At 61.1% G+C, this 19,557-nt stretch overlaps 1 protein-coding gene across 4 annotated transcripts; it reads left to right on the top strand.

Annotated features, from left to right (window-relative positions):
- Positions 1 to 3,349: 3,349 nt before the first annotated feature.
- Positions 3,350 to 19,557, top strand: NCLN (nicalin). 4 transcript variants are annotated; one of them, XM_029217590.1, is made up of 15 exons: positions 3,350 to 3,950; positions 9,140 to 9,330; positions 9,452 to 9,596; positions 11,252 to 11,346; positions 12,198 to 12,278; positions 13,659 to 13,762; positions 14,779 to 14,867; positions 14,950 to 15,089; positions 15,332 to 15,510; positions 16,350 to 16,437; positions 16,520 to 16,558; positions 16,642 to 16,805; positions 17,697 to 17,750; positions 17,845 to 17,923; positions 18,037 to 19,557. In XM_029217590.1, exons 1-15 carry the CDS (start codon positions 3,767 to 3,769, stop codon positions 18,091 to 18,093), a joined length of 1,689 nt encoding a protein of 562 aa, XP_029073423.1. In that variant the 5' UTR covers positions 3,350 to 3,766; the 3' UTR covers positions 18,094 to 19,557. The 4 variants fall into 4 exon arrangements, with proteins under 4 accessions (XP_029073423.1, XP_029073424.1, XP_029073425.1 ...); XM_029217591.1 differs by having other exon boundaries at positions 3,682 to 3,950; positions 16,645 to 16,805; XM_029217592.1 differs by lacking the exon at positions 12,198 to 12,278 and having other exon boundaries at positions 3,682 to 3,950.

Below are 19,557 nucleotides of genomic sequence, written 5' to 3'. Positions count from 1 at the left end.
TCTTTGCACCTGCCTTTGTTGTCCCCAGTAGAGTGGCCTGACCGGCACGTGCCCTGCCCATCCTTCAGGTCTCAGCTTTAGCATCACCTCCTCCAGGAAGTCTCCCTGATTTCTCCTCCTCAGCCCTCTTCCGGGCTCCCACACCTGCCTGTGCAACTCCATCATAGATCCGATCGCACCTGGTTACTCATCCACCTTCTCCCCTGGACTTGGAGCTCCATGAGAGTGGAGGTAGTGACAGTGTTTGGGCCACAGCTATGTCCCTGGCACCCAGCACAGGAGATAGTAGGTGCTCCATGACCTAGAGTGTTGGGAGAACTAGTCCTAGCATCATGCCTTACAATGAGCCTGGGAAACTTCTTCCCCTCCTTACTCTCCACCCCCACCTTCCTCCCTGACTACGATGAAACTGTTCCCAAGAATCCTGACTTCTGCTCTTAGGTGGCTCAGGTGTCTGTAACGCATCACCGTTCCCCAGCTCTGCCGCTCACCATGGGCTTCAGTTTCCTCATCTGTAAAATGAGGATATTGATATCCCCTGCCCTCCTGGGATGTTGTTAAGACAAGGAATATAAAGGCCCTCAAACTTAGTGTCTGATTTTGTAATAGGGAAGAACAAATCTGACTCTTTTTTTTTTTTTTTTTTCGGTACGCGGGCCTCTCACTGTTGTGGCCTCTCCCGTTGCGGAGCACAGGCTCCGGACAGGCCTTGTACAAGAATGTTGCCTATAGCCTGAAATATACAGGTGAGCCTATTCTCAAGGCTCTGACATTTAAGAGTCCATTCACATAGAGGTAAAATGTTTCAGAATAGGGAATAACATTTGTTTTGTTGGAGGTTTACAGGAACATCCTGACCTGAGCTGACCTGCACAGCTGCAAGAACAAAGGACTCCAAAACCAAGAAGTTTGCAGCAACTAACCACGTCCCTCTCTCACTTGCCTTTAAAAGTGCTTTGCTGAAACCCTTTGGGGAGTCGGGGTTTATGGGGCATGAGACACTGGTCTCCTTGCATGGCCCTGCAATAAACCTTTCTCTGCTCCAAACTCCAACTTTTGGTTTGTTTGTCCTCACTGTGCATTGGGCACAGGAACTTGCGTTTGGCAACAATTTTTTTTTTTTTTTTTTTTTGCAGTACGCGGGCCACTCACCGTTGTGGCCTCTCCCGCTGCGGAGCACAGGCTCTGGACGCGCAGGCTCAGTGGCCATGGCTCACGGGCCCAGCCGCTCCGCGGCATGTGGGATCTTCCCAGATCGGGGCACGAACCCGTGTCCCCTGCATCAGCAGGCGGACTCTCAACCACTGCACCACCAGGGAAACCCCCTGACAACATTGTAAAATGCCTTATGTATCACTCAACGTTATCCTAGTCACCTTTGTACTAACTCATTTAATCCTTGGAAAATCTCCAGGAGGCAGGTACCATCATAACTCCATTTTATAGATGGAGAAACTAAGACCCAGAGAGGTTAGGTAGCTTACACAAGGTCACACAACTGGGAAGAGGCAGAGCTGGGATTCAAACCCAGACAGGTGACTTTTTTTTTTGTTTTCTGGGATCTTAGTTCCCTGATCAGGGATCAAACCCACGCCCCCTGCAGTGGAAGCGTGGAGTATTAACCCCTGGACCGCCAGGGAAGTCCCCACAGGTGACTTCTGGATCCCTGTCTGTTACTGCCTCTTTGATGAATGAATGAATAAATGAATGAATGAAAGAATGAATACCAGTTCCTTCTCTCCTTTGGAAAACTCAGAATGAATGTTCCATTTCATTCTTCGGGCTGCCCCAAGGTTTCATCTCCACAAAGCAGGATTAGTTGAACCTCCCCATTTTACAGACAGAAAAACCAAGGCTCAGGAGAGGAGGCGGAATGGGCAGCCCTAAAGTCCAAGCCTCGTTATCTGAGCCAAGTTTAGGCCCCTTTCTTGCTTTGTCTCTAGGTGAGTGTGCGTGTCTTGCCTGTTCATAGCCTGACCTGGAAGAGTGGGGGTAGATGGAGAAGCAGGTAATAAACATTTGCTGATGAAGACCATGTGGGCCAGAATTTCTCAGTCTTTTCCCTGCCCTGCCAAGCCACTCCTGACTCCTCATGCCTAGGACCTGCCTGGGGATGGCCGGAAGCAAGGGACACAGCTGGAAGGGAGGGGCTGGTGTGTTGGTGTTTTCATGACTCATTCATTCATTCATTCAACAACTGTGTGTCAGGCTCTATTCTGGGCAATGGGGTTGCAGCTATAAACAACCTGGTACCTGCCCGCGGAAAGGTCACAATTTGCTGGGGGTGGCAAACGTCAAACTAAGAAATGTCCAACATCATTTCAGTAAGGAACTAGCCATGCAGAAAGTGGGAGGGGGCCCGCGAGTGTTTTGCAGGAACAGTGGATGCAGCGGCTCTGAGGCTGCACGAGCTTGGTGCGTTCTCATAATACCAACACTTACTGAGCGCTTCATGTATGCCTCATCGTTTCTAAGTGCATTCACGTGGATTATCTTATTGAATCCTCACACACCCCTGGGGAGCCGGGAAAGAGTGTTTGATTATTTATCATCATATTTGGCAGCTGAGGAAATGTAGGCTCAGAGAGGTGAAGCGACTTGCCCAAGGTCATACAGCTGGGAAGTGGAGGAGCTGGGACTTGAACCCATGCTGTTAATCAACACAACTGCCACCTTTCACTTGGGACCGAAGGGAGGCCCACTTCCCTAGACAACGGTATCAGAACCTGTGGGCCAGGGCCATGTGCTCTGCACCCTCTGACCTCAGTCTTCCCGTCTGTACAAGGGGGTGTGAGTTACTGATGCCCCTTAAGGCCCCTGGCCCAGAGATAATTGGGTTCTCAGGGGGGCCAGATTAGAAAATACAAATTTAAGGCACCCAGTAAAATTTGAATTTCTGATGAACGAATATTATTTTTTTTTACTGAGTATGTCCCAAATATAAATACGCCTAAGTATAAATATATCACCAACCCCGGCACAACACCAAGCTGCAGACTACAAGTCCCATAATCCATTGCGACATCCCTTTAGGAAACTTCTGTCATGATTTCTTGATTCTTCTTTCATTCTTTTATCCAAAAATTATATAAACCACCCACTGTGTGCCAGGCCTTGTGTTAAGTTCTGAGGAATACATCAGTGCACAAAGCAGACATAAGTCTTTGCCCTCACGGTGTTAACATCTATATTTCTCGGGAGTTTTAAGTGATTTTTTTTCCGAACTTCTGCCAGGAAGACTTCAGCTCCCATGACCCCTTGTGCTTGTTCAATGAGACTACAATTCCCAGGAGACCTAGCGCATCAGGCCGGCCCCTCTCTTCCTTATTCCCAACTTTCCTCCGGGTCGCAAGGTCACGTCCTGCACAACCCCCTTCCCCCCTCCACCTTCTATCACAGCAAAGACAGGGCCTCAGTAAGTTCCGCCGATTATATATATATTTTTAAGTATCCCTATTTTCTGACTTGGGGTTTATGTGAAACCTTAGTCAAACGGTCCACCACAGCTTCTCTCGGGGAGTAACGGAATAGGCCTACAACTCCCAGGTGGCTCCGCGCGCGCCGGTCGGACTACAACTCCCAGCAGGCAGCGCGGCGGGCGGGCGGCCCTCGGCGGTGCCCGCAGGACCCCGGAGCGGGCGCGGGCTGCCCGGCGCGGCGCCCGCAGGACCCCGGCACCTACTCATGCCTAGGTGAGTTCGCGTGAGCCGCCGCTGCCGCCGTCCCGTCCCCGCCGCCGCCCCGCGCGGCCACGCCGCCGGCCAGGATGCTGGAGGAAGCAGGAGAGGTGCTGGAGAACATGCTGAAGGCGTCCTGCCTGCCGCTTGGCTTCATCGTCTTCCTGCCCGCCGTGCTGCTGCTCGTGGCGCCGCCGCTGCCCGCCGCTGACGCGGCGCACGAGTTCACTGTGTACCGCATGCAGCAGTACGACCTGCAGGGACAACCCTACGGTGCGTGGACCCGGGCCCCTGGCCTCCCCCCGGGGCCGGGCTTTCCCCATGGGCTCCTGACCTCCCCCACCTTTGCCTCCTCGCACCTGACCTTCCGCTCAGCCTCTCCCGTCTCCGGGGCTCCGGCCTATGCCGGCCAGGATGCCCCCTCCCTCGGTTCGGTCTCTGCTCCCCGGGCCCCAGGACCTGCCTGTCCTACCTGTCCAGCAGGAGTCCAGCCCGCAGACCTCACTTGGGCCACCAGACACTTACCCAGATCCCAGGCAAGTCCGAGCCTGGATACCTGGACCGACGCTAGGCCCCCAGCTCTCTCTGCCCCAGGGACCCGCTGCGCTGGCTGCCACAGCACCCCGGCCCCGTCCCCGACAAGGGCTACATGCTCCAGAACGCAGAGCTTCCTCCCACCTTCAGGCCAAGCTGTCCCTGCTCCTTTTCTCCTGGGTCCTCTCTCTCTGATTCCCAGCTGGAACAGAGCCCCAACCTTGGGTCTTCTTCACTTGGAGTGGAGCCTCTCAGCGCGGTTCTGCCAGGCCGAGCTGGCCACCCTTGCACAGCTCTTGGCACCCCGGTGTGTTTTGTCCAGTGTCTGCATTCTGACCCCCCTTCAGGGCTCAAGAAGCTCTGATCGCTGACCCCAACCTGGCTCCGTGTCAAGGCCCATCTCTCCCCAGGCTCTGCTCCCTGGTCCCAACTCATGAGCCAGGTTCCTCAGAATTCCTTAGCTAATCCTTCAGTCCCCTGCTTTTGGGCTCCTGAAATCCCTTGCACCCTATTTCTTGCTCCCCCCTTAGGTGCATACCCACCCCTCGGCTTCCTGGAACAACACCGACCCACCCTGGCTCCTTCTTTCCAGGATTTCAGGCCCCCGCGGCTGGATCCTGCCCAGCTCCTGTTCCCCGGCCCTGCTCCCTCATCTGTCAAAGTTCTGACCCCAGTGCCCAAGTCATTCTGAATTTCCCTCTTTCCCCAGCTTTGCTGTATCTGGTGTTCCAGAACCTTCTGGCCTCTGGTTTCTCTTCCAGCCTCTGGTTTCTCTTCCAGCCTGGTGCCTTAGGCCCCCACAAGTCAAGGCCCGCCCTCCCCAGTCCCCCTGGTCCCCTCATCTCTGAGCTCTGGTTCTCTTGGATTAGCCTCTCTTGTTGGAACATCAGGCCTAGCCTGAGCCCCCTGGATCCCCTGCCACTGCCAGGCCCCTGGGGAGCCCCAGTGTCGGGAGATTCCCCTCAGATTCCTCATCACCCCAGAGTTATGTTGTTTCTCTTTAGTGCAGTGGTGGTCAACCCAGGGGTCGCTGAGTGATGACTTCGGGTTGTCATGACTGGGGGCTCCTGGCATCAAGGGGGTAGGGCCAGGGGTGCTGCCCCACACCCCACAGCGCCTGGGACGGCCTCTCCCAGAGAATGACCTGGGCCAGATTGTCAGCAGTGCTGAGGGGGAGAACTTGGGGTTACAGTGATGCCTCTAGACCCCAGGCTCTCGACCGGTGGGGAGGAAGGCCAGGAGCCCCTAACGAGTGGGCAGTTTGTATGCGTTGTTGACATCCCCCTGGGGAGAGGGTTTCAGCTGGTGCTGTCACAGGTGGTCTTTTGAGATGTGGCTCATGCAATGGAAGAAGGGGATCTTCAGCATCTTTTGGTGGTTCATTGTAATAAGCTTGAATAGCCACGTGTGACTAGCGGTTGCCGTCCTGGTCTAGAGGATCCTGCAGTCCAGGATCCTAGAACTCTCCAGGTCAACCCGGCAGTCCTTCCCGCACCCAGTCACTCCGCTGTCCCCTCTCGCACTGCACTCGGAGCCTTGCCGGGAGCTCTCCCAGCACACCCAGCTCCACTCCGGGACCCTTGGGCAGCTGTAATCCAGCAGCCTGGATGCCCCGGATTCCCCCACCGCCTGCTCAGCCCTGGCCTGCTTGCAGTTGTGGCCCCCTCTCCCCGCCCCAGACAGGTGCCGCAGACCCGCTCCCTGACTGCATCATTCTCCTCACAGGTCCTCGGGAACCTTCTCTCCTTTCTCCCTGCCCTCCTTCCCTCCTCCCTTCCTTTACCTGAGTTCTTTCCCCTGTTCCTGGATTCCTTCCCGTTCTTTTTTCTGACCCGGTGTCTCCCCCCACCCCACATGCCCTCCTTTCCGGCCCCCATCTTTGTTGCTCATGGTGAGAAACCCGGATGCCGAGTGGGCTCGGGGGTGAGCGGAGGGGCCTGGCAGGGCGCCCACCCGTCTCAGCTCGCACGTCTACACCTCCACCCAGATCACACCAGGCAGCGTCCCCCATTGGCAGGGATGTGAGGTCCCCACCGCTGCCTGGGGAGATACTGGCGGCATAGTTCGGGAAGGCCCGGTGGTGCAGAGGGAGTTCCGGCTCCTCCCCGGTTGCGGAGCCTCTGAGGGCTGGTCTGCTGGGTCACTGCTGATTGCAGCGTCCCCAGCATCACGCACGCCCTTGGCTCCTGCCTCCTGGTGTAACCCTTGCTCTGGGCCTCCTTTCCCAACTTCCTGTTCGCTCCTGTTGAGAAACAGGCGGGCAGGGTGCCGGGAAAGGGAGGCGTGTGCTCTTTGAGCTGGGGTGTGACCCCCCCGCCCCCCGAATGGACTCTGGCCTTTCTGGGCTGGGCCGCTCGTGCCCATCCCACTTGGTCCCCTCAGAAACAGCCCTGGGAGGTGGGGATGTGGGCACCCACACCGGGCACGGGAACGGGCTCTCCGCCCCTTGCTGGTCGGTGGCTTCGCGCTACAAAGGACCAGTGCAACCCGCAAGGAGAGAGGATTGGCCCTGGGCCCTCAGTAGAGAAGTCTGTGACCTCTGTCCAGGTCTGGTCCCATTGTGGGAACCAGTGACTTCCGTCCAGGTGTCCAGCACCCGCCCAGACACAGGGGTGACCGAGACTGCGCTGGCTTCAGCCTCATGCCAGCAAAGACGGTCTCTGCTCTTGGGGCGCTCAGCCTCTGGGGGCACTTAGGGGGCTGGCGTCCACTTGATTCCGCTCTCACCCTCTCCTTCCCATCCCCTGGGAAGCCGGTCTCTGTAGGCTCCACAGGCGGCCCTCTGTGTCCCCACCCCGAGGTGACAGGTGACATCCGAGCCGACTCTGGGAGGCTGCGGGCTCCTGGGAGGCTGCGGCTGGGACACGTGGGACACGGGGGAGGGGCCTGTCCGGCATTCCCAGAGCTTCAGGGGCCCCTGAAGGTTTTTGCCGCTTTCCCCCGCCAGGCCCTCCCAGGCTCCCACGTTGCCCTAAAGCAGAGGAAAGGCCCCCGGGGGGGGGTTGGGGAGAGGCACACAGCCCAGCTTGGCTCCTTGGTCACAGACCCCGACCCTGAGACAGCCCTGCCCTTTCCCACCTGGGGCGCTGTCCCTTCTGTGTTCCGCTGGGCCCCTCCCGCAGACCAGCCCTCAGGATGAGCTGTAGGAAGCCACCCTTCTCCCCACGGCACATTCTTGGGAAGCAGAGGTGGGGACCTCGCTCCCGGCCCTGAGCCTGAGTCCGTCTGGGCACAGGTGTCGCCTTGCCCAGCAGGCTTGACCTCCAGGCAGCACGCTCTGGCTCCCTGGGGGAAGCAGACCTGTTTCTCTGCGTTGTTATTTTGACGCTCACTGTGTGGGTCTCCAGCTGGAGGCCCTAAGGGCCATGTCTGGCCCCCGTGTGCAGTAGGGTTTGTTTGCTTGTTTTGTGCACCCTGAGTCAGCCTGGGACCCGTGAGACATTCTGGGCTCGCTGTGTGCCGTTGTCACCTGGGTGCTGGTGGCCCTGGCAGCTGGGGGCCTGCCTGAGCCCCCTTTCCCATCAGTCCAGGGATGGCCCCGAGGGCCCGCCGCTGCATGCCGTGCACCCGTGGGTGCTGGCGCCCCCTCCTCGTTCCGCTGAAATGTCCACGCAGCTTCCCACCGCCTTTCTCCAGTAGAGCTCTCAGGACAGCAGTGCTCTGTGTCTGAGGGGACCTGCTGGCCTTAGGAAAGCGCTCTGCAATCCTAGCTGTAGCCTACTTCTGCTCAGGCGGGGAGGGGGCAGCTGCCTGGAAGAGCTTGTGAGCGGGGAGGGGTCCAAGCTGGAAGCAGCCTCTCCCTTCTTCCCTGATTCTCTGGCCCTTTCTTGAGCTCCCAGAGGAGAGAAACGCGGGTGGTCCTGCCCGCAGGGCACACCAGGCCACGTCTGGCATCATCTGTGGTTACCCTGACTAGGGGGCTCCTGGCATCGAGGGGGCGGGGCCAGGGAGGCTGCTCTACACCCCACAGCACCCAGGACAGCCCAGGGGGAACAGTGCAGCCCTGACCAGAAGAAGATGGACAAACCCTGGTGTTTCCCTTCCTGAGGGGCTTCGGGGAGACTGGGCGTTGGTTCGTTCCATGCCCTGAGCCTGCTAGGCTGGGAGTCGCCAGGCGATGCTGCGTTTGCACTGTGGTCAACAAGGTCCCTACCCCTGGAACCCCCAAGCTAGTTAGGGGAGTAGATAGCAAGGGCCCTGGGGACATGGACAAGGCCGTGTTAGAGCTGTGAGGGGAGGGGGTCCTGGTCTGGGGAGGGCGGGACGGGGGCCACTGATCAAGTCAGCCAGGGCAGGGTTTGGGTTTTCCTCAGGTCATTGGCAACTGTGGGGGGCAGTCCTGTAGCCTGGGGGCTCCCTCTGCTGGGGACTAGACCCTGGAGTGGGTGCTGGGCTCTGTGCTGGGGGTCTTCTGACACCCTGGGCAGGGCGTGAGGCACCTGTGGGGCCCTGCGTCCCGGGAGCCACGGGGAACCTAGGGGAGGAGGGCTGGGGGAGCAGGACCGACTGGGTTCCAATCCCGGGGCTCCTGCTGACGGTCCTGTCTTCTGGGTGGGTGGCTTGTGGGGGTTACTGGCTGCCTCTGTGGGCTGGGGTGGGGGCACCCGCCCCTGAGCTGCCGCAGGGACATGGGGTGGGGGGGGGCACAGCACCCAGCCTGGCAGGCAGCCCGCACATCTTCGCGGGGCGGCTGGGTGGGCAGGGACCACGTCACTTTCTGAGGGATGCCTGTGGCCGAGGTGCAGTGGCAGGGGGAGGGTGCCAGAGCAGTGGGTCCAGCCCTGGTTTAGGAATGTAGGGGTAGGGCGGTTGGTCCAAGGAGAAGGGTCTTCGTTTTCGTTGAGTTCTCGGAAGGCCCCGCGAGCCGGGGGTTGGGATGGGTGCAGCTCCGGTGGGTGGGCGGCCAGCTGAGGGACCACTCCCTGCAGGCACGCGGAACGCGGTGCTTAACACGGAGGCGCGCACCATCGACGCGGACGTGCTGAGCCGGCGCTGTGTGCTCATGCGGCTGCTGGACTTCTCGTACGAGCGCTACCAGCGCGCCCTACGCCAGTCGGCCGGTGCCGTGGTCATCATCCTGCCACGGGCCATGGCTGCGGTGCCGCAGGACGTCATCCGGGTGAGGCCCGCCCCGCCCCACCGGCTCCGGCTCCATCCAGTCCAGTCCCCGGTGCCCGCCCTCCAGGGGCAGCCCCGGGCCCCCCTGCCGGAAGCCGCCTGAACATTTGTCTCTCCCGCAGCAATTCATGGAGATTGAGCCCGAGATGCTGGCCATGGAGACCATCGTGCCCGTGTACTTCGCCGTGGAGGACGACGCCCTGCTGTCCATCTACGAGCAGACGCAGGCCGCGTCCACCTCCCAGGGCTCTGCCTCAGCCGCCGAAGGTGAGCTCGGGGCGGGGGGTGTGCGGAGAGGGGCCCCGCTGTGCAGTTTCCAGGACCCCCTCTCCCGGGCTGGGGGATGCTGCGGTGAGCTTGGCAGTCGGGAGCTCTGCTGTTTGACCGGTCTGGGGGCCATGGGGGAGAGTGAGCTAGCAAAAGTGGTCAAAGAATTGAGCCAAAAGGATCCAATCGCTGGTGTAGGAAAAGGAAGCTGGTGAGAGTGGGCAAGGCAGGCAGGTTTGTCCACACAGTGGACTCACCCAGCTCCTTGGGGAAACAGTTTGTGGGTATGTGTTTAAGCTGTAAAGGAAGGGTCATTCCTCCTGGCCAGATTATTAGCTGCGTGGATAAGTTACAGGTGTAACTTATATAAGTTACAGGGGTGGCAGACTGTGGCCCTCGGCCGCCTGTTTGTGCAAATAAAGTTTTATCGGCACACAGCCAGTGTTTCACACGGCTTATGGGCTTTCACACTACAGTAGCAGAGTTCAGTGGCTGTGACAGACTGGCCCACAGAGCTGAAAATTTCGACTCTCTAGCACTTTACAGCGAAGGTTTGCCAAACCCTCGTCTGGATTAAAGTCTGGACAGTGGCCGTCTCCATTGTGGCAGCACAAGAGTGAGTTTTTGGAAAGATCTTAATTTCTAGTTAGAGCGGAAGGGAGGAGGAGGAGTCAGCTGCCTGGTGGAATATTACGCAGCCGTTAAGAAACGGCATCGGGTGTGAGAAAGTGCTTATTTTACATTGGTTGTGGAAAAAACAATATAAGATCATAGATCAGGATCACAGCACTTTTTTAGGCGTAGCTTGTTTGTTTTGGAATAACGCTAGGGTTTATAAGAAGTTGCGGACATACTACGATTCCTGAGAGGCACCCTCCCAGCTCCCCCAGTGATGACACCTCCCATGGCCATCACGATTGTGGTTTGTGTCATTGTCGTCGTTGTTTTTCGGCCGCACCACATGGCTTGCAGGACCTTACTTCCCCGACCAGGAATTGAACCCTGGGCCCTTGGCAGTGAAAGCGCGGAGTCCTACCCACTGGACCGCCAGGGAATTCCCACTGTTGTATTTTTAAATGTGTAAAGAACGGAAGGGCTTGAGACAGGGTGAGCTCATGGGCGTTTTAGGGCAGTCGCTGCCCCCAGGTGAAAAAGTGGCAGGCGCAGTGGACCACTGGCTCACATGGAGCGAGGTGGGCACCACCTCACCTAGGCTCAGGACAGAATGGAACTTCCCTTTTTATGAAACTTTGAGTTCTCACGCCATCTTCGCTTTCGGGGCTGGGCTGGAGGGTCCTGAGCCATCTGATGGGAAACTCCTGTTTTGGGGTCACTGCTGAAGTGATCCTTGGGAAGCTGGGTCAGAGGTTGTTCACGCGCTTTCATGATTTAGGAACGGTCCTGCAGGGCGAGGGCGCGCACGCACTCCTTACCGGCCTCAGTGGTGTCCGGGTGACTGTTTCACCGGCTCTTACACTGGACACCCAGTTTCTTTCCCGTGTCCAGTTACCACGTTGTGTTCTAGTCTGTGTGGTCAGTTCTGCTTTTGCTCAGACTGAACCCCTGGAGTCTGGGGTGCTGGGGTGGTGAGCGTGCCGGCTCTGGTCCGGGAAGCCCCCCCGGCTCAGGCCGACCCTCCCCGCCCCTGTCCTCAGTGCTGCTGCACACCGCCACCGCCAACGGCTTCCAGATGGTCACTAGCGGGGTCCAGAGCAAGGCCGTGAGCGACTGGCTCATCACCAGCGTGGAGGTGGGTGCCCGGCGTGCCTCACTGCCCGTCCCCACTAGAGGGAGCCTCTGACTGGGAAATCGGGTCAGATGGCCGCCCGCCCGCCCTATGGAGAGATGGGCCTCCAGCCACACACCCTGCCTTGCCTCCTCCCCCCACCCCTGCCCCACCGAGAGCCCCCTCCCGAGTGGCCGGCCCTTCCCCTAACAGTAACATCGCGGGAGCTCGGCTGAGCAGGCGGAGAGCAGAGCTCTGGGCAGCAATTAAAGCCTAATCTCCCACCAGGAGGGTGGGTGTACGCAGGCATCCAGGCCAGAGCAAGGTCCAAGTCCTCCCCCTCGCATTCTCCCCACCAGGGTCAGCTCCACGGGCCGCCTGTGGGGTTGTCTCGCTGCACCTGCCCCCCCCCAAAAAAAGCCTCTGGCGGTTTTGTTCCCTTCCCCCCACAAGGAGGCCGCAGCTGAGGCCTTGCAGAGCTGCCCTCTGTCCAGAGAGTAAGGGGCGTGGGGCCTCAGCACATGCTGCCCCCGGCTTGGCCCCGTGGGCCCTGCTCCTGACAGGATGACTTTCCCGACTGTTCCCTGCTGGACTTGACCGGGGGCCGGTTTACGCAGGAGGACCAGCCAGGGTGCCGGACCCCGACCCCCCGAGCTCTTCCTGCTCTGTCAGGACCTTGCCATGCCTGCCATCAGCAGGGCTCGGCCTTTGAAGGGTGGGCCTGGTTTCCCGCGGCCACCCCCCCCCCCCCCCCCCCCCCCCCCCCCCCCCCCCCCGTGTCCACAGTGTAGCCGGCAAAGCCGAGAACACTGCCGCCGGGTGGAGGGCGGCCACGGCCTCGGGCCGGCTGCCCCTTCATGCCTGTGTCTCTGCAGGGGCGGCTGACCGGGCTGGGTGGAGAGGACCTGCCCACCATCGTCATCGTGGCCCACTACGACGCCTTCGGGGTGGCCCCGGTACATCTGTGCCCTCAGGGCCCCGTGAACACCCTGCAGGACGGGTGTCATCGTGAAGCTTCACTCCCCCAAACGAGACGTGACAGCAGAGGGAGGGGCGGTCCCCGGGGAGGCCCACGAGACCCAGCCCGGGGTTCTCACTGGGGGCCGGTCATGCAGGCACCTCGGCCCGGCATGGCTGAGACCCCAGACCCAAGAGGAGAGCAGGTGCCCGTGCGGACCCCATGTCTGCACAGACAGTGTTGGGACAGGGGGCCCCCAAAGTCCGGTTCCCGGTGCCCCCGAGGGCTGGCCTGGCCAGCGTCCCTCCAGGCTGCAGGCCACCCGGGGCTGTGCCCTCAGAGCCCCCGGCACTTTGGGGTGGGAGGTTCCTGCTGGAGAACCAACAGCCGGCTGAACCGAACAGTGGGTGCTGGGAGGGCCTGCAGCCGGGCGTGCGCCCCTGACCGCACCTTGCGGGCCGCCTCACCTGGGAGGCCAAGGCTGTCCTTGAGGACGCTGGGGCCCAGAGGCCGGCCCTGGACAGTCGGCTCACAGCCACTTTCTCACCCTTTTCATTATCCACCCCCACGGAGCCTTTTTAGACACCTGTGTCCTCGTTTTCCCTTTCTTGTGAAATTTTCTTAAATTTTTGAGATGTGATTCCCATAACATAAAATCCATCCTTTTAAAGCACGCAATTCAGAGATTTTTAGTGAATTCACAAAATTGTATAGACATCACCGCTTTCTGCTTCCTGAGTGTTCCATCCCCCCAAAAGAAGCCCCGTCCCTATGAAGTCACCCCACCCCTCCCCCAGCCCCTGACAGCCAGGAACCCACTCTCGGTGTCTGTAGATCGGCCTGTCCTGGACGTTTTCCCTCAGTGGGGTCACAGCCTGTGTGTCCTTCTGTGTCTGGCTTCCCTCACTGAGCACCCTGTCGGCCCCTCCCTGTGAACTTGAACGGCGTCGTGTGTCAGTTGGTGCGCTGTGACTGTGGGAGGGTCCCCAGCCATGCAAACAACCCAGTTTCTTTCTCTCCGAGAACCAGTTGTTCCCCGTGGGGAATGTCCCCTTAGAGCGCAGGGCTCAGATGCCGGGCCGGGGCGGGGGTGGCGGCGTTCACAGCGCGGGAGGGCAGAAGGCCGGAGGTCCAGCTGGAGGGAGCTCCCAGGGCAGATGCCCAGGCTGGACGGAGGCTGCGCACGGGGCTTCCCACGTGCGTGGGGGCCGGGCGGCACCCAGGGGCCGTCGGTCTCGGGTTTGGGCCGCGCAGGGCGGGTGAGCCCAGCTGCACTGGAGATGTGGACCGGGGGCGAGATGCGGAGGGGGGTTGGGGGTGTGTGAGGCGCCGCATGTGGACGTGGGGTGACCTCGGCCTCCTCTCTGCACACCCGCAGTGGCTGTCGCACGGCGCGGACTCCAATGGAAGTGGCATCTCTGTGCTGCTGGAGCTCACCCGTCTCTTCTCCAGGCTGTATACCTACAAGCGCACCCACGCCGCGTAAGTGATGGGGGCAGGGTGGTTCCGACCCTGGAATCACAGCATCAGGTCGTGGGGCCCAGCTCCTCCCGGGTGCACCCCTGGGAATCCTCCCCAGGAGGTTGGGCTGCCCTCGCTCCTGGGAGAGCCGGGGACACTCCAATGGCAAGAAGCAGAAATACCTGCGAGCCGGTCGCTCAGGCTGGCGTCTCCCCGTTGCGGCCCCGGGCACAGCTGGTCACCGGTGTGGGCGCTCGTCCCTATGCCACGCTGCCCTGGGACGGCAGGGGCCCAGTGACGAGCGAGTCTCCCTGAGCTGCCGGGCCTGGCCCCACGCATGCAGGTGCCCTGAGCAGCAGGAGTGCTTACATCCTGGGTAGAGAGGGGAGGTTGAGATCAGGGTGTCAGCAGGACCACGCCTCCTCCTGAAACTCCAGGGGAGGGTCCTTCCTGCTGCTGCCGGGTTCCAGCAGTGATGGATTCCTCGGTCCCAGCTTTACGTGGCCTTCTCTTCCTCCAGGTGTCTCCCCTCTTCTATAAGGATCGCCGTGGCCATGGCGGGATGGATGGGGCTGGGGGGGGGGGGGCGCGGGGACATGGTCCTTCACGACACCCCTGGCTTCAGTCCTTCTCGAGGGACGGGGTGCTGAATCACCTGTCACTTTTTATTTTCCGGTTGGTCCACCCAGTCTCTCCTGGTTTCGAGAGTTCAGAGAGGCCCCTGAAGCAATGCTTCTCGCCAGAGGGGCAACAGAGCTGTGCTTCTCACCTGGAGCCCCCTGGGGGACGCTGGGCCATGTCTGAGGACATTGTGATCATCATGACTCGGGGACTCCTGGCATCCATTGGGCGGGGGCCAGGGATGCTGCTGCATACCCCACAGCACCCAGGACGCCCCGATGTCAGCAGTGCCAGGATAGGGAGGCCCAACCCTGAAGGCTGGTTGGATTTCATACTTGCGGGGGGGAACCACTTCCTCCTTGTCGGGGACCTGGACTCCCACGTGTCGACGCTGGCGCCCCACTGCTTCCCGCTAGGTACAACCTCCTGTTCTTTGCGTCTGGAGGAGGAAAGTTCAACTACCAGGGCACCAAGCGCTGGTTAGAAGACAATCTGGACCACACAGGTGAGCAGCCCCAGCGGCCAGGGTGGGGTCTGGGCCGCCGGTACTCCCCCCACCTCCACCCACCAGCCCTCACTGCACTCAGATTCCAGCCTGCTCCAGGACAACGTGGCCTTTGTCCTCTGCCTGGACACCCTGGGCCGGGGGAACAGCCTGCACCTGCATGTGTCCAAGCCGCCCAGGGAGGGGACGCTACAGCACTCCTTCCTGCGGGAGCTCGAGACGGTAGGTGCCCCGCCGGAGGCAAGGCTGGGACATGGGAGCTTTATGCACCCTGGGGCCTTGGGTGAGCCTCAGGTGGGTTTTCCGGGGAGGGGGGCAGGTGGGCTTCTCCCTGGGTTCCAGAAGCAGGAGGTTCGGGGAGGGACTTGGGACCCGCCAGACGCGAGGGACCACCGCCACAGAGACAGGCGGGGTTGGGGCGCAGCCCGCGGGCACCGGGCAGAGCCTGACAGTGCCCTTCGCAGGTGGCCGCCCACCAGTTCCCTGAGGTGCGGTTCTCCATGGTGCATAAGAAGATCAACCTGGCGGAGGACATCCTGGCCTGGGAGCATGAGCGCTTCGCCATCCGCCGGCTGCCTGCCTTCACCCTGTCCCATCTGGAGAGCCACCGTGACGGCCAGCGCAGCAGCATCATGGACGTGCGGTGAGCACCGCCGTCGGAGCAGGCATGGGCCGGGGCATCCGCTGGTCCTGGGGCATCCGGCAGGCTTCCTGGAGGAGGTGGCGCTAGAACTGGGGCACGAGCCAGGAGAAGGGTGTGGCTCGGTGGAGGGAAGACTTCGGGCGGGGGAGGCAGGGTACCTCCCGGGGCAGCCCCGCACCCCACGCCCACGCTCACTCAGGTCGGGATGTGTTGCCTCTGAGGCTCCTCTTCTACAGTCCTGTGTTGCTGGCAGCCCTTGGTGTCCCTGGGCTTGTGGCCGTGCCACTGTCCCCGCCTCCGTGGTCACGTGGCCTCTCCCTTGTGCCTGTGACCAAATTCCCCTCCTTACAGGGACACCAGCCGTGGGACTTCAGGCCCCCCTACTCCAGTGCAATCACATCTTAGCTAATAACGTCTGCGGAGACCCTACTTCCAAATCGGGTCCCATTCCCAGGTTCCGGGTGGGCGTGAATTTGGGGGACACTTGCCCCCACTACAGGGCGTTACAGCAACTCCACCCTCAGCAGCCCGTGGAGGTGTGGGTGTCCTGACCTCCCCCAAGGTCCAGAGGAGGAGATAGGCCCGGGGCCGCCAGTCACTGAGGCAGACGCGCGTCCACAGGGCGCAGGCTCGGCCCGCGCGCCCAGGGTGCAGGGCAGCCCCGTCGGGGGCGGGCCCGTCCCAGAGAGGAGCCTGCAGTGTGGGGGGCGCCCGTCTGCTGGGAGGGCCGTCACCTTGCTGGTCTTTATCGTTATCAGGTATATGCTCGCTCTTGGTTTTTGGCGATTATGAGTGATGCCAATTCCTGATACATGTGTTTTTAAAACTTGCCCTCGAAGGTCCCGGGTTGACTCCAAAACTCTGACCCGAAACACGAGGCTGATCGCCGAGGCCCTGACCCGTGTCATCTACAACCTGACAGAGAAGGTGAGCCCCCGGCCGCTCCCCTGCAGGCCCCCCACCCGCCCGGCCGCTCTGGACTCAGCCCCATGCTCTCCTCTCTCTGCAGGGGACGCCCCCGGATATGCCAGTCTTCACGGAGCAGATGGTAACGTGCGGGTGGGCAGGCGGGCGGGCGGGGGGGCCGGTGAGGTGGGGCAGGGTCCCGTGACCACGGTCGCTTCCCCACAGCAGATCCAGCGGGAACAGCTGGACTCGGTGATGGACTGGCTGACCGCCCAGCCGCGGGCCGCCCAGCTGGTGGGCAAGGACGGCACGTTCCTCAGCACGTTGCAGCACCACCTCGGCCACTACCTGAAGGAGGTCAGGCCGCACCACGTCAAGGCCGACAAGCGGTGAGGCTGGGCGCCGCCCCGCCAGCCAGCGGGTGGGCTCTTCTGGGGCCTTCCCCCAGGGCCAGATGGAGCAGACAGAAACACTGGACGAAAAATAAAACGATAAGTGAGAAGTGCAGGTGCCCCGTTAAACGAGTTCCAGGTGAACCACAATTGTCTCAGTGTAAGTATAGCCCACGCAGTGTCTGGGACATGCTTACACTGAAAGCCCATTTCTTCTGTATCTGCAGTCCTCGTAGAACTGAAGCCCTGTGTTTTATGTGGCAGCCCTATACTCCCAGCTACCCTTCGTGGACCTTTTGTGTTCTGGGCCTCGGGTGACTCATACCCCAGGTCCCCTCCTGCCCTCGGGATGCTCTTCCCCACTGCAGGCCTCCTGAGTTTTGTCTTCTTTCTGTTCAGGGCTCCCATGCTCCCTGGTTGGGCTGAGCAAGGACTGGGGAGGGGTGTCTGGGGGATCCATAGGCAGGAGACACCCCCCAGAAAGCTTGGTGCCCCTCGCTGGCTCTCCACCTTCCTCCCAACTCTTGGTGCTCCAGGGAGAGCAAGCTCTTGAATAGAAGAAGAAACTGAGGCTCAGAGTGGACCCACAGCTGTGGAGCTGGGGGCCTCCAATTCCTAGGCTGTGGTCGTTCTCCCTCTTTAGAAAGACTTCCCAGACCAGATAATTTCCACAGTAACCACACTTTGTTTTAGAGAGTATACCCCAGAAAGCAACAGGAAAGACATTAGTTGAGAATAAAGCACGGTCCTTCCCCAGGAGGGACAGTGGCAGCCTTGTGCAGGCACACACCTGGGGTGCCCCCTTCCCCCGCCACGTTCCTAGGCTGGTGGGACCTCCGGTGGCCCTGCTATCAGGGTGAGCCTGCTGAGAAAGCGCTCTCTCACCAGGGACCCTGAGTTTGTCTTCTACGACCAGCTGAAGCAGGTGATGAACGCCTACAGGTGAGCACCCTGGGTCACCGTCCAGGGGACTGGGTCCTCGGGACAGCTGGGGAGCAGCCCGCTGACCCACCCCGCCACCCCCTCCCCTCCTCAGGGTCAAGCCGGCCATTTTTGACCTGCTTCTGGCCGTCTGCATCGGCGCCTACCTCGGGATGGCCTACACGGCGGTCCAGGTGAGCAGGGGACTGGGGAATGCGAGGCCTCTCAGGAGACCCCTTGGGCGGCCCGAGGGCCTTCCTGTTGGCGGTGTCGCCTGACCTCACTGGAGCCCTCCCACTGCCCCCAGCACTTCGACCTCCTGTACAAAACAGTTCAGAGACTGCTGAAGGCCAAGACGCAGTGACATGGCTGCTCGGCGCCGGCAGGAGGGCAGGGCCTTGCCCCTCGGCCTCGGCGGCTGTAACCCTGAATTACAGAGCTTTTCTGTGTTGCTCTTGAGGATTTGGGGGCTTCTTTCTCTTTATCCTTTGAGCTCTCTCGGAGGAGTGCTGGTGGAGGTCTGTCTGGTCTGGGGCCTGGCCGCGGACTTGGGGACAGACGTGTGGATGAGCCCCTGCCCTGGAGTCGGCCCCGTGGCCCTCAGGGCGCTTAAGCCATGCCAGGAAAGAGGAACTGTGCCCAGCTCAGCCTCAGCTTCACCCCTGCCCGTGATGCTGACCGTGGACCTGGTGGTCGCAGGCCAACAGGGTCAGGGCCAGGCCACCCCCTTGCTGGCTCTGCGTCTGACCTTGAGGCTGTCCCCACCCCCTCCGTCGACCCGGGTACTCCCTTCCCTCCCGTCTGGAGAGGGTGGCACCGCCTCTGGGTCCCCAGGCTCTGGCCACCCCCTCGCAGCCTTGTGCCCTCACCCAGCTGGCCCTGGGACACGACTCCCCTGAGCCCCCTTGGGCGGCTGGCGCCTTGAACACCTGGCAGCCTCCCCAGGGGCCCTTGCACTGCTCACCCTGCTTCGCGCTGCCTCTGCCCCTCCTGCCCCTGCCCCGGACTCTTGGGGCTCCGCGCTCAGCCTGTCCCCCTGCGGAGCTCCCGGGGTGGGGGGCAGCCCCTCTGCCCCTTTCCCTGGGCCTTGGTTTCCTCATATGCAAGGAGGAGGATGCTTTCGGGGGGAGTGGGCACCCTACCATCCCAGGAGGAGACATGACCATGGGAGCAGCTCTTCCTGCGACCCTGAGGGGGCGGGTCTGGGCCTGAGCCCCACAAACCAGGTGCCTGGTGGGGCCTGAGCCGCTCGGAAGGGGTGGAGGGGGCAGGGCTGGGACTGACCTCAGGGAGACCCAGATTCATTAGCAATACAGTCAGTTAAGTGTTGAGTGCTGGGGGGCCAGGGTCCAGGAGAGGGGACTCCAGGGGCCTCCTGGCCACCGGGGAGGGCTTGCCTGCCTTCCAGTTCTGAGAGGCCTGGAGGGGCTGGGGACTGGCTCGTTCCCAAAGCCTCCCGACGCTCACTGGAGGGAACGGGCTCCTGGGGGCTCCTGGATCGGCTGGACCGTCCTGTCAGGCCTGGGAGGGGCAGGCGTGGAGGCTGCAGGTCCTCTGTCTCATCCCACCCTCTCCCTGCCCGGTGGCCCATCTCCCCCAAAGACTGTTTACCGAGTGCCCCGCCACCTCTGGGGCGGGTATGGGCCCGGCCCCGCCTGGTCCATCCTATCCTTCCCCACGTGTGAGTGTGTGAGCCGTGGACGAGCTGTGGTTGCCGCGTGAGCGTCCTTCCTCCCCAGGGCGCGTGGTCAGGATCGCTGACCAGTTGGAGTCAGGATGCTTGTGGGACGCGGCCGGACGATCAGAAATAAAGCCATACTGAATGACA

The sequence above is a fragment of the Monodon monoceros genome, unplaced genomic scaffold, assembly GCF_005190385.1.
Source record: "Monodon monoceros isolate NGI ecotype Baffin Bay Population unplaced genomic scaffold, NGI_Narwhal_1 Super_Scaffold_12, whole genome shotgun sequence".
Taxonomy (NCBI): Eukaryota; Metazoa; Chordata; class Mammalia; order Artiodactyla; family Monodontidae; genus Monodon; species Monodon monoceros.
The sequence above is the reverse complement of the archived record's forward strand: the minus strand, read 5'-3'. Positions and strand labels throughout refer to the sequence as shown.

Coding starts and splice junctions, on each gene's coding strand:
- NCLN (XM_029217589.1), top strand. CDS start 3,767: ATGCTGGAGGAAGCAGGAGAGGTGCTGGAGAACATGCTGAAGGCGTCC. Junction 14,868..14,949: donor AGACAATCTGGACCACACAG/GTGAGCAGCCCC, acceptor CACTGCACTCAG/ATTCCAGCCTGCTCCAGGAC. Junction 16,559..16,641: donor CAGTCTTCACGGAGCAGATG/GTAACGTGCGGG, acceptor GCTTCCCCACAG/CAGATCCAGCGGGAACAGCT.